Source organism: Phocoena sinus, chromosome 15 (genome assembly GCF_008692025.1).
Source record: "Phocoena sinus isolate mPhoSin1 chromosome 15, mPhoSin1.pri, whole genome shotgun sequence".
In the NCBI taxonomy this organism is placed as follows: Eukaryota; Metazoa; Chordata; class Mammalia; order Artiodactyla; family Phocoenidae; genus Phocoena; species Phocoena sinus.
The window spans coordinates 26,750,205-26,765,827 of NC_045777.1; the positions used below are offsets into that span (position 1 = coordinate 26,750,205).

The 15,623-nt window shown below is 44.2% G+C and overlaps 1 protein-coding gene across 1 annotated transcript in view; it reads right to left on the minus strand.

Moving 5' to 3' along the window:
• TTLL9 (tubulin tyrosine ligase like 9) overlaps nt 1–6,677 on the minus strand; it is a 44,688-nt gene extending 38,011 nt beyond the window's left edge. Inside the window, exons 1-3 of the mRNA XM_032606268.1 lie at nt 6,622–6,677; nt 2,486–2,597; nt 1,375–1,560 (exon numbers count right to left, since the gene is read on the minus strand). Coding sequence (XP_032462159.1) covers nt 1,375–1,560; nt 2,486–2,597; nt 6,622–6,677 — 354 coding nt within the window. The remainder of the gene's footprint in view (nt 1–1,374; nt 1,561–2,485; nt 2,598–6,621) is intronic.
• Nucleotides 6,678–15,623: the final 8,946 nt, after the last annotated feature.

A 15,623-nucleotide genomic window follows, 5' to 3' on the forward strand; every position in this document is an offset into this window, starting at 1 on the left:
CCTCTGCATATTGTCTGCCCTCAAGGAGGGCAGAGACCCACGTCTGACTTGCTGAGAGCTGTATCCCCACCATCTAGTTCTGTACCTGGCACATGGCAAGTGCTCAATAAGCATTTGTGGGATGCTTGAATAAATAGGTCTCAGGCTCCTCATCTTTAAAATGGGGCTGGTAATACCTCCTCCCAAGGACCATTACAAGAAGTGGGGCAATGCAAGTAAAGCACTTCTCACAGCCTGGCCATTGTTTTCATTCATATCAGGAAGAGAGACTCTGGATTCCCTGCCTTGGTGTCCTGAGGATCACTTGTTTATCTAGTGAACATTTATTGAGCATCTACTGTGTACCAGCAGTCATAGGTGCTGAGTCCACACACTGCAGAGAGGAGGAGATGTAGTCAGTCCTTTAGGGCAGTGGTCCCCAACCTTTTTGGCACCAGGGACCAGTTTTGTGGAAGACAATTTTTCCCACGGACAGGGGTGAGGGTGGGGGTGGTTCAGGCAGTAATGTGAGCGATGGGGAGCAAAGAGTAGCGGCAGATGGAGTGATGGGGAGTGATGGGGAGTGATGGGGAGCAGTGGGGAGCGATGGGGAGAGATGGGGAGTGGGAGATGGAGCAATGGGCAGCGATGGGGAGAGATGGGAAGCAATGGGGAGTGATGGGGAGTGATGGGGAGTGATGGGGAGCGATGGGGAGCGATGGGGAGCGGCAGATGGAGCAATGGGGAGAGGTGGGGAGTGATGGGGAGAGATGGGGAGAGATGGGAAGAGATGGGGAGCGGGAGATGGAGCAATGGGCAGCGATGGGGCGAGATGGGAAGCGATGGGGAGTGATGGGGAGTGATGGGGAGCGATGGGGAGCGATGGGGAGCGATGGGGAGCGGCAGATGGAGCAATGGGGAGAGGTGGGGAGTGATGGGGAGAGATGGGGAGAGATGGGGAGCAATGGAGAGTGAGGGGGAGTGGCAGATGGAGCAATGGGGAGAGGTGGGGAGTGATGGGGAGAGATGGGGAGAGATGGGGAGCAATGGGGAGCGATGGGGAGCGATGGGGAGAGATGGGGAGCGATGGGGAGTGATGGGGAGAGATAGGGAGTGATGGGGAGCGATGGGGAGCGATGGGGAGAGATGGGGAGCAGCAGATGAAGCTTTGCTCCCTCGCCCTCCGCTCACTTCCTGCTGTGCGCCTGCTTCCTAACAGGTTCCGGACCGGGAGTTGGGGACCCCTGCTTTAGGGAAAGGCAGATGGTGCATCTAAGGCTGAATTCCCAGGCAGAGTCCTGTCCTTCTCCATTGGCAGACTCCTGTGTCAATGGAGGATCCCTGCTCTGGTCCCTGGGACACCCCTGTCCCCAGTCCCCAGCACTGGGCACTCACAGGCTTCATGATCCAGGTGATTCCTGGGTTTTTGCGAAACTCCTCCACAAACAGATGGTACTCGCAGGGCATCTCAAAGGTTTTGGGGAAGAAGTCGCACTTGGCTGCCTCCAGCTTTCCCGCCTCGCGCTCCAGCTGTTTCCTGAAGCGCTTCAGGTTCTTCACCATGTAGTTCTTGCGGGTCAGCTGAGCAGCACGATGGACAGGAAGGCCATTGGCGCTCATGCCCACTGCCCTGCACCAACTGTCCCACCAACTGCCCCTCTCCAACCACCCCACCAACTGCCCCCCACAACCCCCATTCTGTGTACGGTAAAAGTAACAATAAGAGGGACTCCCCTGGTGGTCCAGTGGGAAGGACTCTGTGCTCCCAATGCAGGGTGCCTGGGTTCAGTCCCTGGCCAGGGAACTAGATGCTGCATGCTGCAACTAAGAAGCCCGCATGCTGCAACTAAAAGATCCCACACGCCACAACGAAGATCCCACGTGCCTCAACTAAGACCAGGCCCAGCCAAAATAAATAAATAAAAATAAATCTTAAAAAAAAAAAGAGTAACAATAAGGGTAACTTTGACTGAGAGCCTGCTATTCTATAATTATCCCCACTTTACAGGTGAGGAAACTGAGGCTCAGAAAGGTTGTCAGTTGCCCAGAGCTATCCAGCTAACAGGCAGCACAGCCAGGGTTTGAGCCAGCCTGTCTGATGCCAAAATTCTTTTTCTAACTGCTAAGCTGCACTAAACTTTTTAAATCTCCCACCACTGGCCCCTCGAGTCCCATCTTTGTGGTATGGTTCTTCCCAGAGCTCCCTCCCATCTCCAGACTCCAAACAGCTCAACTTGCCTCACCCTGAAATCACATAATCCCTCAAGCATCCTGCTTCTTTAGGCTTCGCACCTGAAGTCAGACGGCCCATGACCTCAGTCCCCTCCCCAAGGTGGGCTGTTCCTCAGGTTTGAGATCCCTATTCCCTCAATCATGAATCTAGGGCACATATCTCTCACCTGGCATGTACCCCAAATTCCCTTGTACTTTTCCATTCTGGTCCTTGTACCCCCAAGCCAGCTCCTGCTCATTGCCACACCCAGTCCCCTGGGCCCACCCGGCTCACCTCGTAGTGGTTTCGGAAGTGACTGATCCGCACGTGCTCATCCATGTAGGTGTGGTCGAAATTCTCCCGGAGCCAGCTGACGTCGCACCAGTAGAAATCCCACTCCCCTTCACTGGGGGTGGGGGTGGGACAAAAGTCAGGACCTGAGGACCTCAGCACTGCTGGGGATCTGGGGCCCAGGGAGGTGCAGCTGAGGGGTAAGCAGCGGTGTGTCCATCAGGTAAGTCTCAAGGAGGTGGCCTCGGGCTGTCGCTGCCCACCATGTACTTTGTGAGGCCAGAGTGAAAACTACAGAAATGTCCCTGCAACAATCCAGGCTACTGGTTTCCTTCGAACAATCAGCCGATCTGGCCACGTTGAGCCCAGATGCCCCCTGGCACCCACCACCTTAGACAGGGCACACCCTCTCCAGATCACAGTCCCCACCGTGCCCTATGGCCCATGACAACGGGCCAACCTTACCTGGTCATGTTACCTGCCTGGGCTCTGGAAGCATCCAAGTAGCCACCCCCGAGCCCACACTACCAGGCAACATTTATAAGCTCTTCCCAGTTCAGAAAGCCCTCCTCTCACTGAATCCTTAGAGCAGCCCCAAAAGTGACTACGATCATGCCTGGATCCCTTAGAGAGGGACAGCCTTGCTCAGTGAGGACACGGCAGCCTAAGGATTCACACCCAAGCCTGCCCGACTCCAAATTCTGACCCTGTTCTTCACCACCTTGCCAGAGAGGGGGACAGGAAACCAGACTGATCTACCAAGTCCAGATACCAGAGCTGGAGTACACAGAGGAGGTGCTTCAAAAAGACTTGACAGGAAATGAAATGCACAACCATGATTACTTCCAAATTTTTTAGTAAAAAATTACAGATATAAAAAAAAAAAAAAAATTACAGATATAACTGAAGCCCCGCGTAGATTCCTGACTGATTCTATCTCCTACTCTCCTGTCCAAAAGGAAGCCATTAGACTGAATTTGGAATCATTTCTATGAGTGTCTTTATAGTTTTACTGTGTATATATGTGCGTACCCATATGTGGCACATGGCATCGTTTGGCATGTTCTTAAAACTTTCTAATGGCTAATACTTACTTCCGCTTCCCATGTGCCAGACACTGTTCTAAGTACTTTACAAATATTAACTCATTAATCCTCACAGTAACTGTTAAGCGTTAGGTTCTTTTATTATGCCCATTTTAAAGATGAGTGAAGTGAGGCACAGAGAGGTTAAGGAACTCACCTAAGTTCATAAGCTAGTACGTGGCAGAGCAGGACTGGAACTCAGGCCATCGGGCTCCAGATTCCAAGCTCCGTGGTTAGAGCTACTCTTGTCTATTTCCTTTCACAATTTGCTTTTTTTTTTTAACCCCCCTTTGTTTTAGTTGAATGAATAATGGATGAATGAGTGAATAATGAAGTATTCATTCATTCATACAACACATAGGTGTTGAGGCTGTCTTGGTGTCAGAGACAATGTCGGATGCAAGGATATAGGGGGAACAAAAACACCTGGCTAGGTGGTACATACAGTCCTGTGGGGAAGATAAAAAATAAACAAGGAAACAAATACACAACTCTCTAATGAGGAATTGCGAAATGTTATAACCCAGTTGGAATAACCCAGTTGGAGGCCATGGGGCAGGGCAGCTGAGGAACCTGTTTAGGTGGAGGCTACCCTGTGGAGCTGGCCTTTCAGCTTAGATCTGAATGGTAAGGAGGGACAGCCAGATCAAGGGCAGTGGGGAGAGGGTTCCAGGAGTGGGAAGGGCAGGAACTGAGGCCCTGAGGTTGGAAAGGGCTCATTCAAGGATATGAAAAAAAAGCCAGAGTGGAGGGAGAAACGTAAGGGATGACACTGAAACTGGGGTAGGGCCCAACAAACAGCGCCTTGTAGACCGTGATGTGGATTTTGGATTCTTTTCTAATTCCACAAGTTTGTTCATTTTGTACACCATCTTCGTGATTATCACAGTCAAGTTGCTCTTAAATCACCCAGGAAGACCTTAAACTGCTCAACAAGGCCAACAGGAAATCCAAGTTCTTTCTACCTCCTCATCCTGCCATCCTTAACACGTTGTCTTCATGCTCATCACCTCAAGGTCACAAGATGGTTGCTGCAGTTCCAGACATCAAGGACAGCTTTCTTTGTGGGAAGCAAGGGAGGGGACAGCTCTGGCCACATCTGTTCCAAACTCTGACCTAACAGGCTGATGGTCTGAATTGGGACCTCGTTCTATCTGGAAATACCAGACCCCAGCTTAGGTCCTAAGGAAAAGGCCTCACATTCACAGAGCCATGTCTGGTGTAAAGGCCCTGGCCTCCAGCCTTTCCTGACTTGAGGACTCTCGAGGCAATGTGGGATCAGCCAGGAAACAACCTGCTTCATGGACTCCCACACCATCAGCACCAGACAAACCCTCAGACCTTCTTCCACTTGACCATGGAGCAAGGCTGAGGAGAAACAGGGGGCAGCCTCAGATCACGTGGCAGGTCAGGACAGTGCCTTCTCCCATATACCTGCCGGTCACCTCCCCTGCCTCATCCTCCACTACATCCAGTTCTTCTGGATCCAGGGAAGGAAAACTCATTCTGATATTCGTGTGATACATGAGAGAACCAAGAAGGAAAATCCACAGTAGCTGCCATCATCACCACCATCACCATCATCACCATCATCACCATCATCACCATCACTGTAATTAATACTCCCCAAAGTGCCGGAGAGAGGACTCTGCCGTCTTGGATTCCCCATACCACGCTTGCCACCGTCAGCCAACTCCTAATTTTTTTGTGGGATGATTTAGTAAGTGTCTGTCTCCTCTGCTAGACTCCAGCACCAGGCAGCAGGGAGCATGGATTCACCTATTCACTCATTTGTTCCTTCAATTACTGAGAGGCTGCTAGAACAGGGAGGATGAACCTGGGACTCTGCAGACAGCCAGACTAGGTGAAAACCCTAGCTCAAGCCCTGACAAGATGGTATATTTTTCCACTTTCCAACATGGTATATTTTTCCTTTTTGCCCAGTTTTTTCACCAGGAAAATGGGGATGATGATAGCACCTACTGGAAGGTTTACTGGGATGATTCAAAGAGGTCATACGTGTAAAGTATGGAAGAGTGTCTAGAAGGCTTAGTTGTTGTTATGCAACAAATATTTATTGAGGACCCTGGCAGGGTAGCTGGTTGCCCTCACCCCTCATATCTATTCTCTCCTTTTCCTACAGTCATAGAATTTCCAACGTTTACCTGGAAAATGTAGTCTACATTTTTCAGATTCCCTTGCAGCTAGGTGTGTCCCCATGGCTAAGTTCTGGCCAGTGAAATGTGAGGGACTTCTGGGTTGTGTCCTTCAAGGGTAGGACATGACTTTTCTTGTCTCCTTCCTACCTCCTGCTGCTTGGAATGTACAGGAACTCCACCTCAGACCGTGAGGATGAGGGCCTCACTCAAAGGATAGCAGAGTGGAAAGATGGAAGCAGATGGGTCCCACATTTCCATACCATCTTTGAACCTCCTATATCTGGACTTCAATGGGAGGGGTAAATAAACTTCTAGTCTGTCAAAGCCTCTTTTATCTTGTGTCTCTGTTACATGCATCCAAACCTTAACCTTCACTAATATTAACACCTACTACGTGCCAGGGATTGTTTGCTTTTTCATCTCAGTATCCCCAGGGCCCAGCATAGAAGAAGAAATGTAGGCTTAGGGGTCAAAAAACTTGTCCAAGGTCACAGAACTAGTAAGTGGCCAGGACCTGCCATCACCGGAGGATTCACCCCACAGGTCTGTGATGGTTGCATAGAGAGCTATAGGACACTGGCTGTGGAATAGTCAAACTGAACTGGGTTTGAATCCCACTCTGACACTTACATGCTGTGTAACCTTAAACAATTGGCTTAATATTTCTGAACATAATCACATCTTTCTGGATGGTTATAAGGCTTAAACAAGACAGAGATGGCATCAGTAATGCACCTAACACATTGTGAATGTTAAATAAATGTCGGCCCCTGTCACAGCCAAATTGGGACAAGTCCCAGTGGCCACCCAAGGGAGCTGGGACAAAAACGAAGGGAGACAAGGACCTGTGAGACAAAGGGAAGGAGAGACAAGGCTGGGGGTGAGGGCTTCTTACTCCTTTACTTCCACCCATCCTGGCCTGTGGTGAAGGACATCCATGAGGGTATTCATAAGAGTGGCCTTGAACCGGATTGATGCTCTCTGCTCTCTGCAAGACATGGCAATGGAACACTTGCTCAGAATCAACTATTTCCCTAGGACAGTCCAGGGATAGGAAAAAAGGGAAAGGAAGAAAGGTCAAGTTCCATACATGGAAATGCCAAAACACAGAATTACTGAATTTTAGAGTTTAGCATCATAGCGTGAAACAAAATAATCAAATTGAGAATGATAGAATCTTTGGATCATTGAAAAATAATAGCAATCATTGTCTTCAGTGCCTTTCATGGTCTGGTTGCTTTACATATGCCATGGCTAATCCTTATACTAAATGATACGTTTTTGCAAATCCCCGTTTCTGTCACTCATCTGAGAAGATGGAATGGATATACTCTTCCCTCTTCCTCCTACCAGGACAACTGAAACCCCAGGGCATAAGATATAAAACAAGTATAAGAAGACCTTGAAAGGTGGACAGAAGAAGGCAGATCGGCTGAGGACCTCAGGGCCCATGGAACAGCACGTGGTAAATTCCCTGGGTTATGTCTTTGCCTCATAGATCCCAGATGTGGAGATGAAGAAGCTAGCAAGTCTGAAACACCGATGGGCACAGACAAAAAAAAAAACCCCAGCAAAAGCCTGCTCTCTCCAGCTGACAAAACCAGGAAAGGAACACTTAAGACAATAACTTCTCTACTCTGGCCAACCCCAGCAGAAACAAATCTGTGGCCCACCCTCACTTATGCTAGCAAAGGCTGAGTGGGGAATCTAGACTTCCCACCAGGTTGTAACAAGGTACCCAATATCCCCCAAGACCCCTGGCTAGGCTGGTGTCAGAGAAGGTCAAAGATGTAGCCGGGCCTTTCATCCCTAGCAGGTGGTAGTGAGGTGCCCACCCCTGCTGTGTCAGTGGAGATCATGTGCCTGGGCTTCCACCCCCACCTGGAAGTAAGGAGGCACCCCTCTCCCTTGGGCTGATGTCAACGGAGGCCTAGTGGAGAGTCGGGACTTTCAATACCACCCAGTGGTAATGAGGCTGCACTTCCTGTGGTGTTCATGTGAGTCAGGTAGGGAGCGGTAGCAAGGAACTCCTAACCCTCCTGGCCAGGGCGGTATCAGCAGAGGCCTAGTGGAACCAGAACTCCCATTCTACCCAGCAGTAAGAAGGAACCTCCTTTACCCTCAAGTGTCAATGGAGGTCAAGTGGGGAACCTGGACTTCTACACTCTATGGTAGTAATGAGGTGGTACCATGCCCCCTTCCCTGGCTGGAGTGATGTCAGAAAATGTCACCTAGAAGAGGTTTAAACAAGATCCAGAGTTCTATGGCATAATACCCCAAATGTTCAGGTTTCAACTGAAAATCACTTGTCATACCAAGAATCAGGAAAATCTCAATGTGACTAAGAAAAATCAATAGATACCCAAGAGGGAAGAGATATGGGAACATACGTATATGTATAACTGATTCACTTTGTTATAAAGCAGAAACCAACACACCATTGTAAAGCAATTATACTCCAATAAAAATGTTAAAAAAAATCAATAGATACCAATGTCAAAATGGCACATGTGTTAGAATGATCTGACCAATATTTTAAAGCAGCCATCATAAAAATGTTTCAATGAGTAATTAAGAACACATTTGAAGAATATGTGAAGAACACTGGAAGGAAGCAAGGGTGTCCGCTCTTACAACTCTTATTCAACATAGCACTAGAAGTTCTAACCAGTGCAATAAGTCAATAAAAGGGACATAGATCAGAAAGGAAGAAAGAAAACTGTCCCTTTTTGCAGATGACTGTGTAAAAATTCCCACGGAATCTAAAAAACAATTCATGAACTAATAGGTAAGTACAGTGAGATCACAGGATATAAGATGAACATACAAATCAGTTATATTTCTATATACTATCAACGAACACATGAACTCTGAAATTAAAAATACAATTTACAACTATTACTTTTAAAAAAAGGAATATTTAGGTGCAAATCTAACAAAACATGTGCAGGAATTAGGTACTAAAAACTACGAAATGCTGATGCAAAAATTCAGAGAAGGTCTAGATAAATTGAGAACCCTACCATGTTCATGGATTGGAAGACTCAGCAGTGTAGAGATGTCAATTCTTCCCAAACTGGTGTGCAGACTTAATGCGATTCCTGGGATCAAAATCCCAGTAAGATTTTTTTGTAGATATAGATAATTCTAAAATGTATGTGGAAAGGCAAAGATATTAGAACTAGAATATCTAAAACAATTTTGAAAAGAAGAATAAAGTGGGGTAAATCAGTCTAACCAATTTCAAAACATTATGTAGCTACAATAGTCAAGACTGTGTGGTATTCACAGAGAAAGAGATACAAAGACCAAGAGAACAACCAACCAACCAACAACAAACAAACAACCAAGAGATGGACCCGCACAAATATGCCCAACTGGATTTTTAAAAATTATTTATTTGGCTGTGTGCGGGCCCTTGGTTGCAGCATGCGGGATCTAGTTCCCTGACCAGGGATCAAACCTGGGTCCCCTGCACTGGGAGCGTGGAGTCTTAACCGCTGGACCACCAGGGAAGTCCCTGCCCAACTGAATTTTGACAAATGAACAAAAGCAATTCAATGGAGGAAGAATAGCCTTTTCAATAAATGGTGCTGGAGAATTGGATATGCACATGCAAAAAATGACCCTAGGCTTAAACCTCATACTTTATATAAAGTATAAAGTACTTTATACTTTAACTCAAAATGGATCACAAACTTAAGTGTAAAATGTAAAATTATAAAACATAGAGGAAAATCTCTGGGATCTAAGAGCTAGGCAAAGGATTTTGAGACTTGACACTACAAGCATGGTCCATAAAAGGGAAAACTGATAAATTGGACACCTTCAAAATTAACGATTTCTGCTCTTTAAAGGACTCTGTTAAGTCAATGAAAAGGCAAGGTACAGCCTAGGAGAAAATATTTACAACCACATATTTGACGAAGGACTACTATCTAGAATACATAAAGAATTCTCAAAACTCAACATTAAAAAGAAAACCCAATTAGAAAATGGGCAAAAGACATGAACAGATATTTCACCAAAGAGGATATACAGATGACAAGTGAGCACATGGAAAGATGTTCAACATCGTTTACCATTAGGGAAGTACAAATTAAAACCACAATGATATAGCAATACACAAGTATCAGAATGGCTAAAATAAAAATCTCTGACAACATCAGCTGCTGGAAAAGACACAGAGAAACCAAATCACTCATGCGTTGCTGATGGGAATATAAAGTGGTTCAGCCACCTTGGAAAATAATTTGGCGGTTTCTTCAAAAACTAAGCATGCAACTACCGTATAACCCAGCAATTGTACTCCTGGGCATTTACCCCAGTGAAATGAAAACTAACACACAAACCTGTACTTGAATGTTCATAACAGCTTTATTCATCATAGCCCCAGACTGGAAGAAAACCCAGATGTCTTTCAATAGGTAAGTGGTTAAACGCATGGTGGTATATCCGTTCCCTGGAATACTAGTCAGCAATAAAAAGGAATGAACTGTTAATGCACTCAACAACCTGAATATAACTCTGGCGAAGATGCTGAGTGAAAAAGGCCAGTCCCAAAAGGTTAGTATATAATGTGTGATTCCATTATAAAATCTCTTTGGGGCTTCCCTGATGGCACAGTGGTTGAGAGTCCACCTGCCGATGCAGGGGACACGGGTTCATGCCCCGGTCCAGGAAGATCCCACATGCCGCGGGGTGGCTGGGCCCGTGAGCCATGGCTGCTAAGCCTGCACGTCCGAAGCCTGGGCTCCGCAACGGGAGAGGCCACAACAGTGAGAGGCCCGCGTACCGCAAAAAAACAAACAAACAAACAAAAAAAATCTCTTTGAAAGGACAAAATTATTGAAAAGAGAACAGAACAACAGTTGCTGGGGGTTAAAGATAGGGTACGTTGGGATGGGGAGGAAGAGGGGGAGGGAGGGGAAGTGGATGTGGTTATAAAAGGCACTATGAGGGATCCTTGTGGTGATGGAAATATTCCCTATCTCGACTGTATCAATGTCAATATCCTAGTTGGATGCTGTGCTATAGTTTTACTCTGTTACCACTGGGGGGACCTGGGTAAAGGGCACATAAGATCTCTCTGTATTATTTCTTACAACTGCATATGAATCCACAATTAAAATATTCAATTTTAAAAATTAAGTTTTTTTTTTTTTTTGGCTGCATAACTTGCAGGATCTTATTTCCCTGAGCAGGCATTGAACCAGGCCCTTGGCAGTGAAAGTGCGGAGTCCTAACTGGACTGCCAGGGAATTCCCAACACATCTTTAGATGTCTGGATAATGGCTACCTTTATCGAGCAATGATTAGAAGAGGGCATGCTGGTGATGTTCTGTCTCCTGATGTGGGTATATTAAGTTTATGAAAATTCACTGAACTGTAAAATTATGATATACTCAACTTTCTGTATATATAACAGAACTCTATAACAAAATATACTAAAGTTAAAGGACTACCTATAGATTAAGGAAAAATATTTGCGGTGCTTATAATCCATAAGAGATTTGGACCAAGTACATAAAGAACTACTACAAATCATTAAGAAAAAGACAAACTTGATAGAAAAATGTCTAGAAGCTATGAACAGGCAATTAATAGCATAGGAAATTTAAATGACCAACAAGCAAGTTAAAAGATACTCAACCTTACCAATAATTAAGAAATGCAAATTAAAATACCAAGGAGAGGACTTCCGCTTTGGGTTATGATGTAAAAGAATGTAAAAGATTTTCAATCCTATAGTAACAATGAGAAAAAAATGTACAAAATAAATATACTTGTCCATGGGGCTAGTGGAGAGCAATAGACAAAAGAAAACTTGATGAACTGATTCCAGAGAGAAACAAGGCCTTCATGGTGGGGAGCAGAGAGATGCAGCCGTTTCCAGATCTGGGCTGGCTGCCTGGCCTGGAGTGGGCAAGTGGAGGAACAAGCCAGCCGTGGAAGAGAGAGTCTGTGGCACCAGGAGAAATCAGCTGAGCTTATACGATATGTAGGATGGCAAAACACATCAAAATCTGGAAGGGCCCATTCCAAAACCAGACCAAACAAAACCGGATTCTGGCAAATTTGCTTAAGAAAGGAACAGTAGAGAAAACAGTACAGCTGAGAGAAAACCCAGACTCCTGCATGTTTACATGGTCTTTGCATTCCGGCAGCCCTGCCAGAGTTGAATTCAAAAATGAACAACAATGGGCTTCCCTGGTGGCGCAGTGGTTGAGAGTCCACCTGCCGACCCAGGGGACACGGGTTCGTGCCCCGGTCCGCGAAGATCCCACATGCCGCGGAGCAGCTGGGCCCATGAGCCATGGCCGCTGAGCCTGCGCGTCTGGAGCCTCTACTCCACAATGGGAGAGACCACGGCAGTGAGAGGCCCGCGTACCGCAAAAAAACAACAACAACAACAACAAAAATGAACAACAACAAAAATCAAACAAACAAAAAAACTGAACTGCAGTCCAATCTCCTCCCAGGTCAAATACTAACAAGCTCAAAATGGTAGTACAGGAGGCTGGGCTTGGGATGAACTCAGTGTAATTAAAGCTTTGGTCCAACCCATGTTCCCAGTGCATATAAAAGTTATGTTTACACTATACTGTAGTCTATTAAGTGTGCAATAGCATCGTGTCTTTTTAAAAATGTACATATCTTAATTAAAAAATACTTCATTGCTAAAAAAAGCTAACCATCATCTGAGCCTTCAGTGAGTTGTAGTAGTAACATCAAAGATTGCTGATCACAGATCATCATAACAAATATAATAATCATGAAACAGTTTGAAATATTGTGAGAATTACCAAAGCATGACACAGACACGAAGGGAGCAAATTCTGTTGCAAAAATGGCACCAATAGGCTTTGTTGATGCAGGGTTGCCACAAACCTTCAATTTGTAAAAGACATAATATCTGTAAACTGCAATAACGCAAAACACAATAAAATGATGTATGCCTGTATACACACGCACACATACACATATGTGGGTGTGGGTGTGGGTGTGTGTAATTTTTTGGTCTTCACTGCTTTTTATACACAATGACCAGAATGGAATATAAAAAATAGAAGACATGCAATAATAAAGCAGAAAAATTTTAATGCGTGATCAAGAGGAAAAACTCTATATTTTGTTATAGAGTTCTGTTATATATACATAACTCATAAATGACCCAATTATTGGAATTATTAAAGACTTTAAACAGATATTATAAATGTGTTAAAGAATTTACATGCAAAGTGAGAGAGTGGCATGGACATATATCCACTACCAAACGCAAAATAGATAGCTAGTGGGAAGCAGGCGCATAGCACAGGGAGAACAGCTCCGTGCTTTGTGACCACCTAGAGGGGTGGGATAGGGAGGGTGGGAGGGAGGGATACACAAGAGGGAAGAGATATGGGAACATATGTATATGTATAACTGATTCACTTTGTTATAATGCAGAAACTAACACACCATTGTAAAGCAATTATACTCCAATAAAGATGAAAAAAAAAAGAATTTACATGAAAAGGTGGATATAATGAGTAAATATATTTAATTATTTAAATATATTTAATCAGTATAATGAGTTATTGCAGAAAAGACACTGAAAGTCTAAAACAGAACCAAAATAGAAAAATGTAGAGCTGAAAATTATAGTACCTGAAATTAAAAATTCATAGGATGAGCTCAACAGGGGATTGGACATTGTAGAAATAAGGATAGTAATGTTAGTCAAAGGGTACAAATTTCCAGTTATAAGAGGAATGAGTTTTGAGGATCTAATGTACACCAGGGTGACTATACTGTATGATAGGCTTGAAAGTTGCTCAGAGTAGATCTTAAGTGTTCTTAAGTAGACCTTAAGTGTTCTCAAGTAGATCTTAAGTGTTCTCACCATAACAACAACAAAATGGTAGTTATGTGAGGTGAAGGATGTGTTAGCTAACCTTATTGTGGTAAACATTTTACAATATATATATGTGTATCAAATCATCACATTGTCCACCTTAAATCATACAATGTTTTATGCCAATTATATCTCAATAAAGCTGGAAAAAAATTTAAGATAATAAATTTGAAGACAGGTCAGTAGAAATTATTCAATCTGAATTAGAGAAGAAAAAATTTAGAAGAACAGAATCTCAGTGCCCTATGGGATAATATCAAGCAACCTAACATACATGTAACTGGAATCCCAGAAGGAGATGGGAGCCATTAGGACAGAAAATAGTTTTCAAAAAAATGATGGCTGAAAAATTTCCAAATTTGACTAAATTATCAAGTCACAGATCCAAGAAGCTCAATTAATTCCAAGCAGAATAAATACAAAACACACACACACACACACACACACACACACACACACACACACACACACAAAGGCAAACAAACTATAGTCAAATTTCTGAAAACCAGAGGAGTCTTAAAAACAGACAAGGGAAAAAGACACATACGGGTGTGTGCGTGTATGTGTATGTGTAACTGCCGGGGTGGTGGTGGGGAGACAGTGTAAAGGACAGCTGACTTCTCATCAGAGACAATGCAAGCCTAAAGACAAAGGGACATCATCTTTTAAGAATTTTAAAGGAAAGTTCTTCAGGTAGAAGGAAACTTATACCAGAAGGAGATTCAGACCCATAAGAAGGGATAAAGAGTGGAGTAAATTTGAAATACTTTCTTCCATATCTTAATTTTAAAAAACAAACAGTTAACTATGTAAAGTGAACATAATGGGAATGTATTGTAGGGCTGGGACTTCCCTGGAGGTCCAGTGGCTAAGACTCCACGCTTCCACTGCAGGGGGTGAGGGTTCGATCACTGGTCAGGGAGCTAAGATCCCATGTGCCAGGTGGTGTGGCCAAAAAGTAAAAAAACAAAAACAACAACAAAAAAAACCTACATTGTAAAAAAAATAACCGAACGTATTGTAGGGTTTATAATATATTTTCAAGTAAAATATACGACAAAAATAGCAGCACGAAAGATGGGAGGGGAGTAAACAGAGCATGCTGTTCTAGGGCTCTTATGTTGTACACAAAGTGGTATAATATTGAGTCAAGGTAGATGGTGATAAGTTAAGGATGCATATTGTAATTCCCTAGAGCAGTGGTTCTTTTTTTTTTTTAATAAATTTATTTATTTATTTTTTGGCTGCGTTGGGTCTTCGTTGCTTTCCCTAGTTGTGGCGAGCCGGGGCTACACTTTGATGGCATGCGCAGGCTTCTCTTGTTGTGGAGCACCTGCTCTAGGCATGGGCTTCAGTATTTGTGGCACGTGGGCTCAGTAGTTGTGGCTCACGGGGTCTAGAGCGCAGGCTCAGTAGTTGTGGCACTCGGGCTTAGTTGCTCCAAAGCATGTGGAATCTTCCTGGACCAGAGATGGAAACCGTGTCCCCTGCATTGGCAGGCAGATTTTTAACCACTGCACCACCAGGGAAGTCCCAAAGCAGTGGTTCTTGATGTGTGGTCCAAGTATTCCTCAAGGTCCCCAACTCTCAGGGGTACACAAAGTCCTCCCCTTTCAACAACATATCTTTGTGAGGCTAGATTTTCTTCCTACTCTGCAGGCAAAACAACGTATCACAACAGATTGAATACAGAAAATTTGAGAAGCTGAATGTTTTCTATTAAGCCAGACATTGAAGAGCCTCACAAAAAATGTAAAACAACCACCACTCATCTCAGTAAATTTGGGGGAGGGAGAAAATAGTTATAGTTCATAAAAATATGTTATTTATGCTTCCATGTAATGAGTACATGATTGCTTTTTAAATGAATTAATAAATAAGTATTTTTTAAATTTATCATTTAAAATTTCTAATGTGGTAAATATTGATAAGCCGCATAAACAAAAGTTATTACAGTCCACAATGATTTTTAAGTTGTAAAGGGATCCTGAGGTCAAATT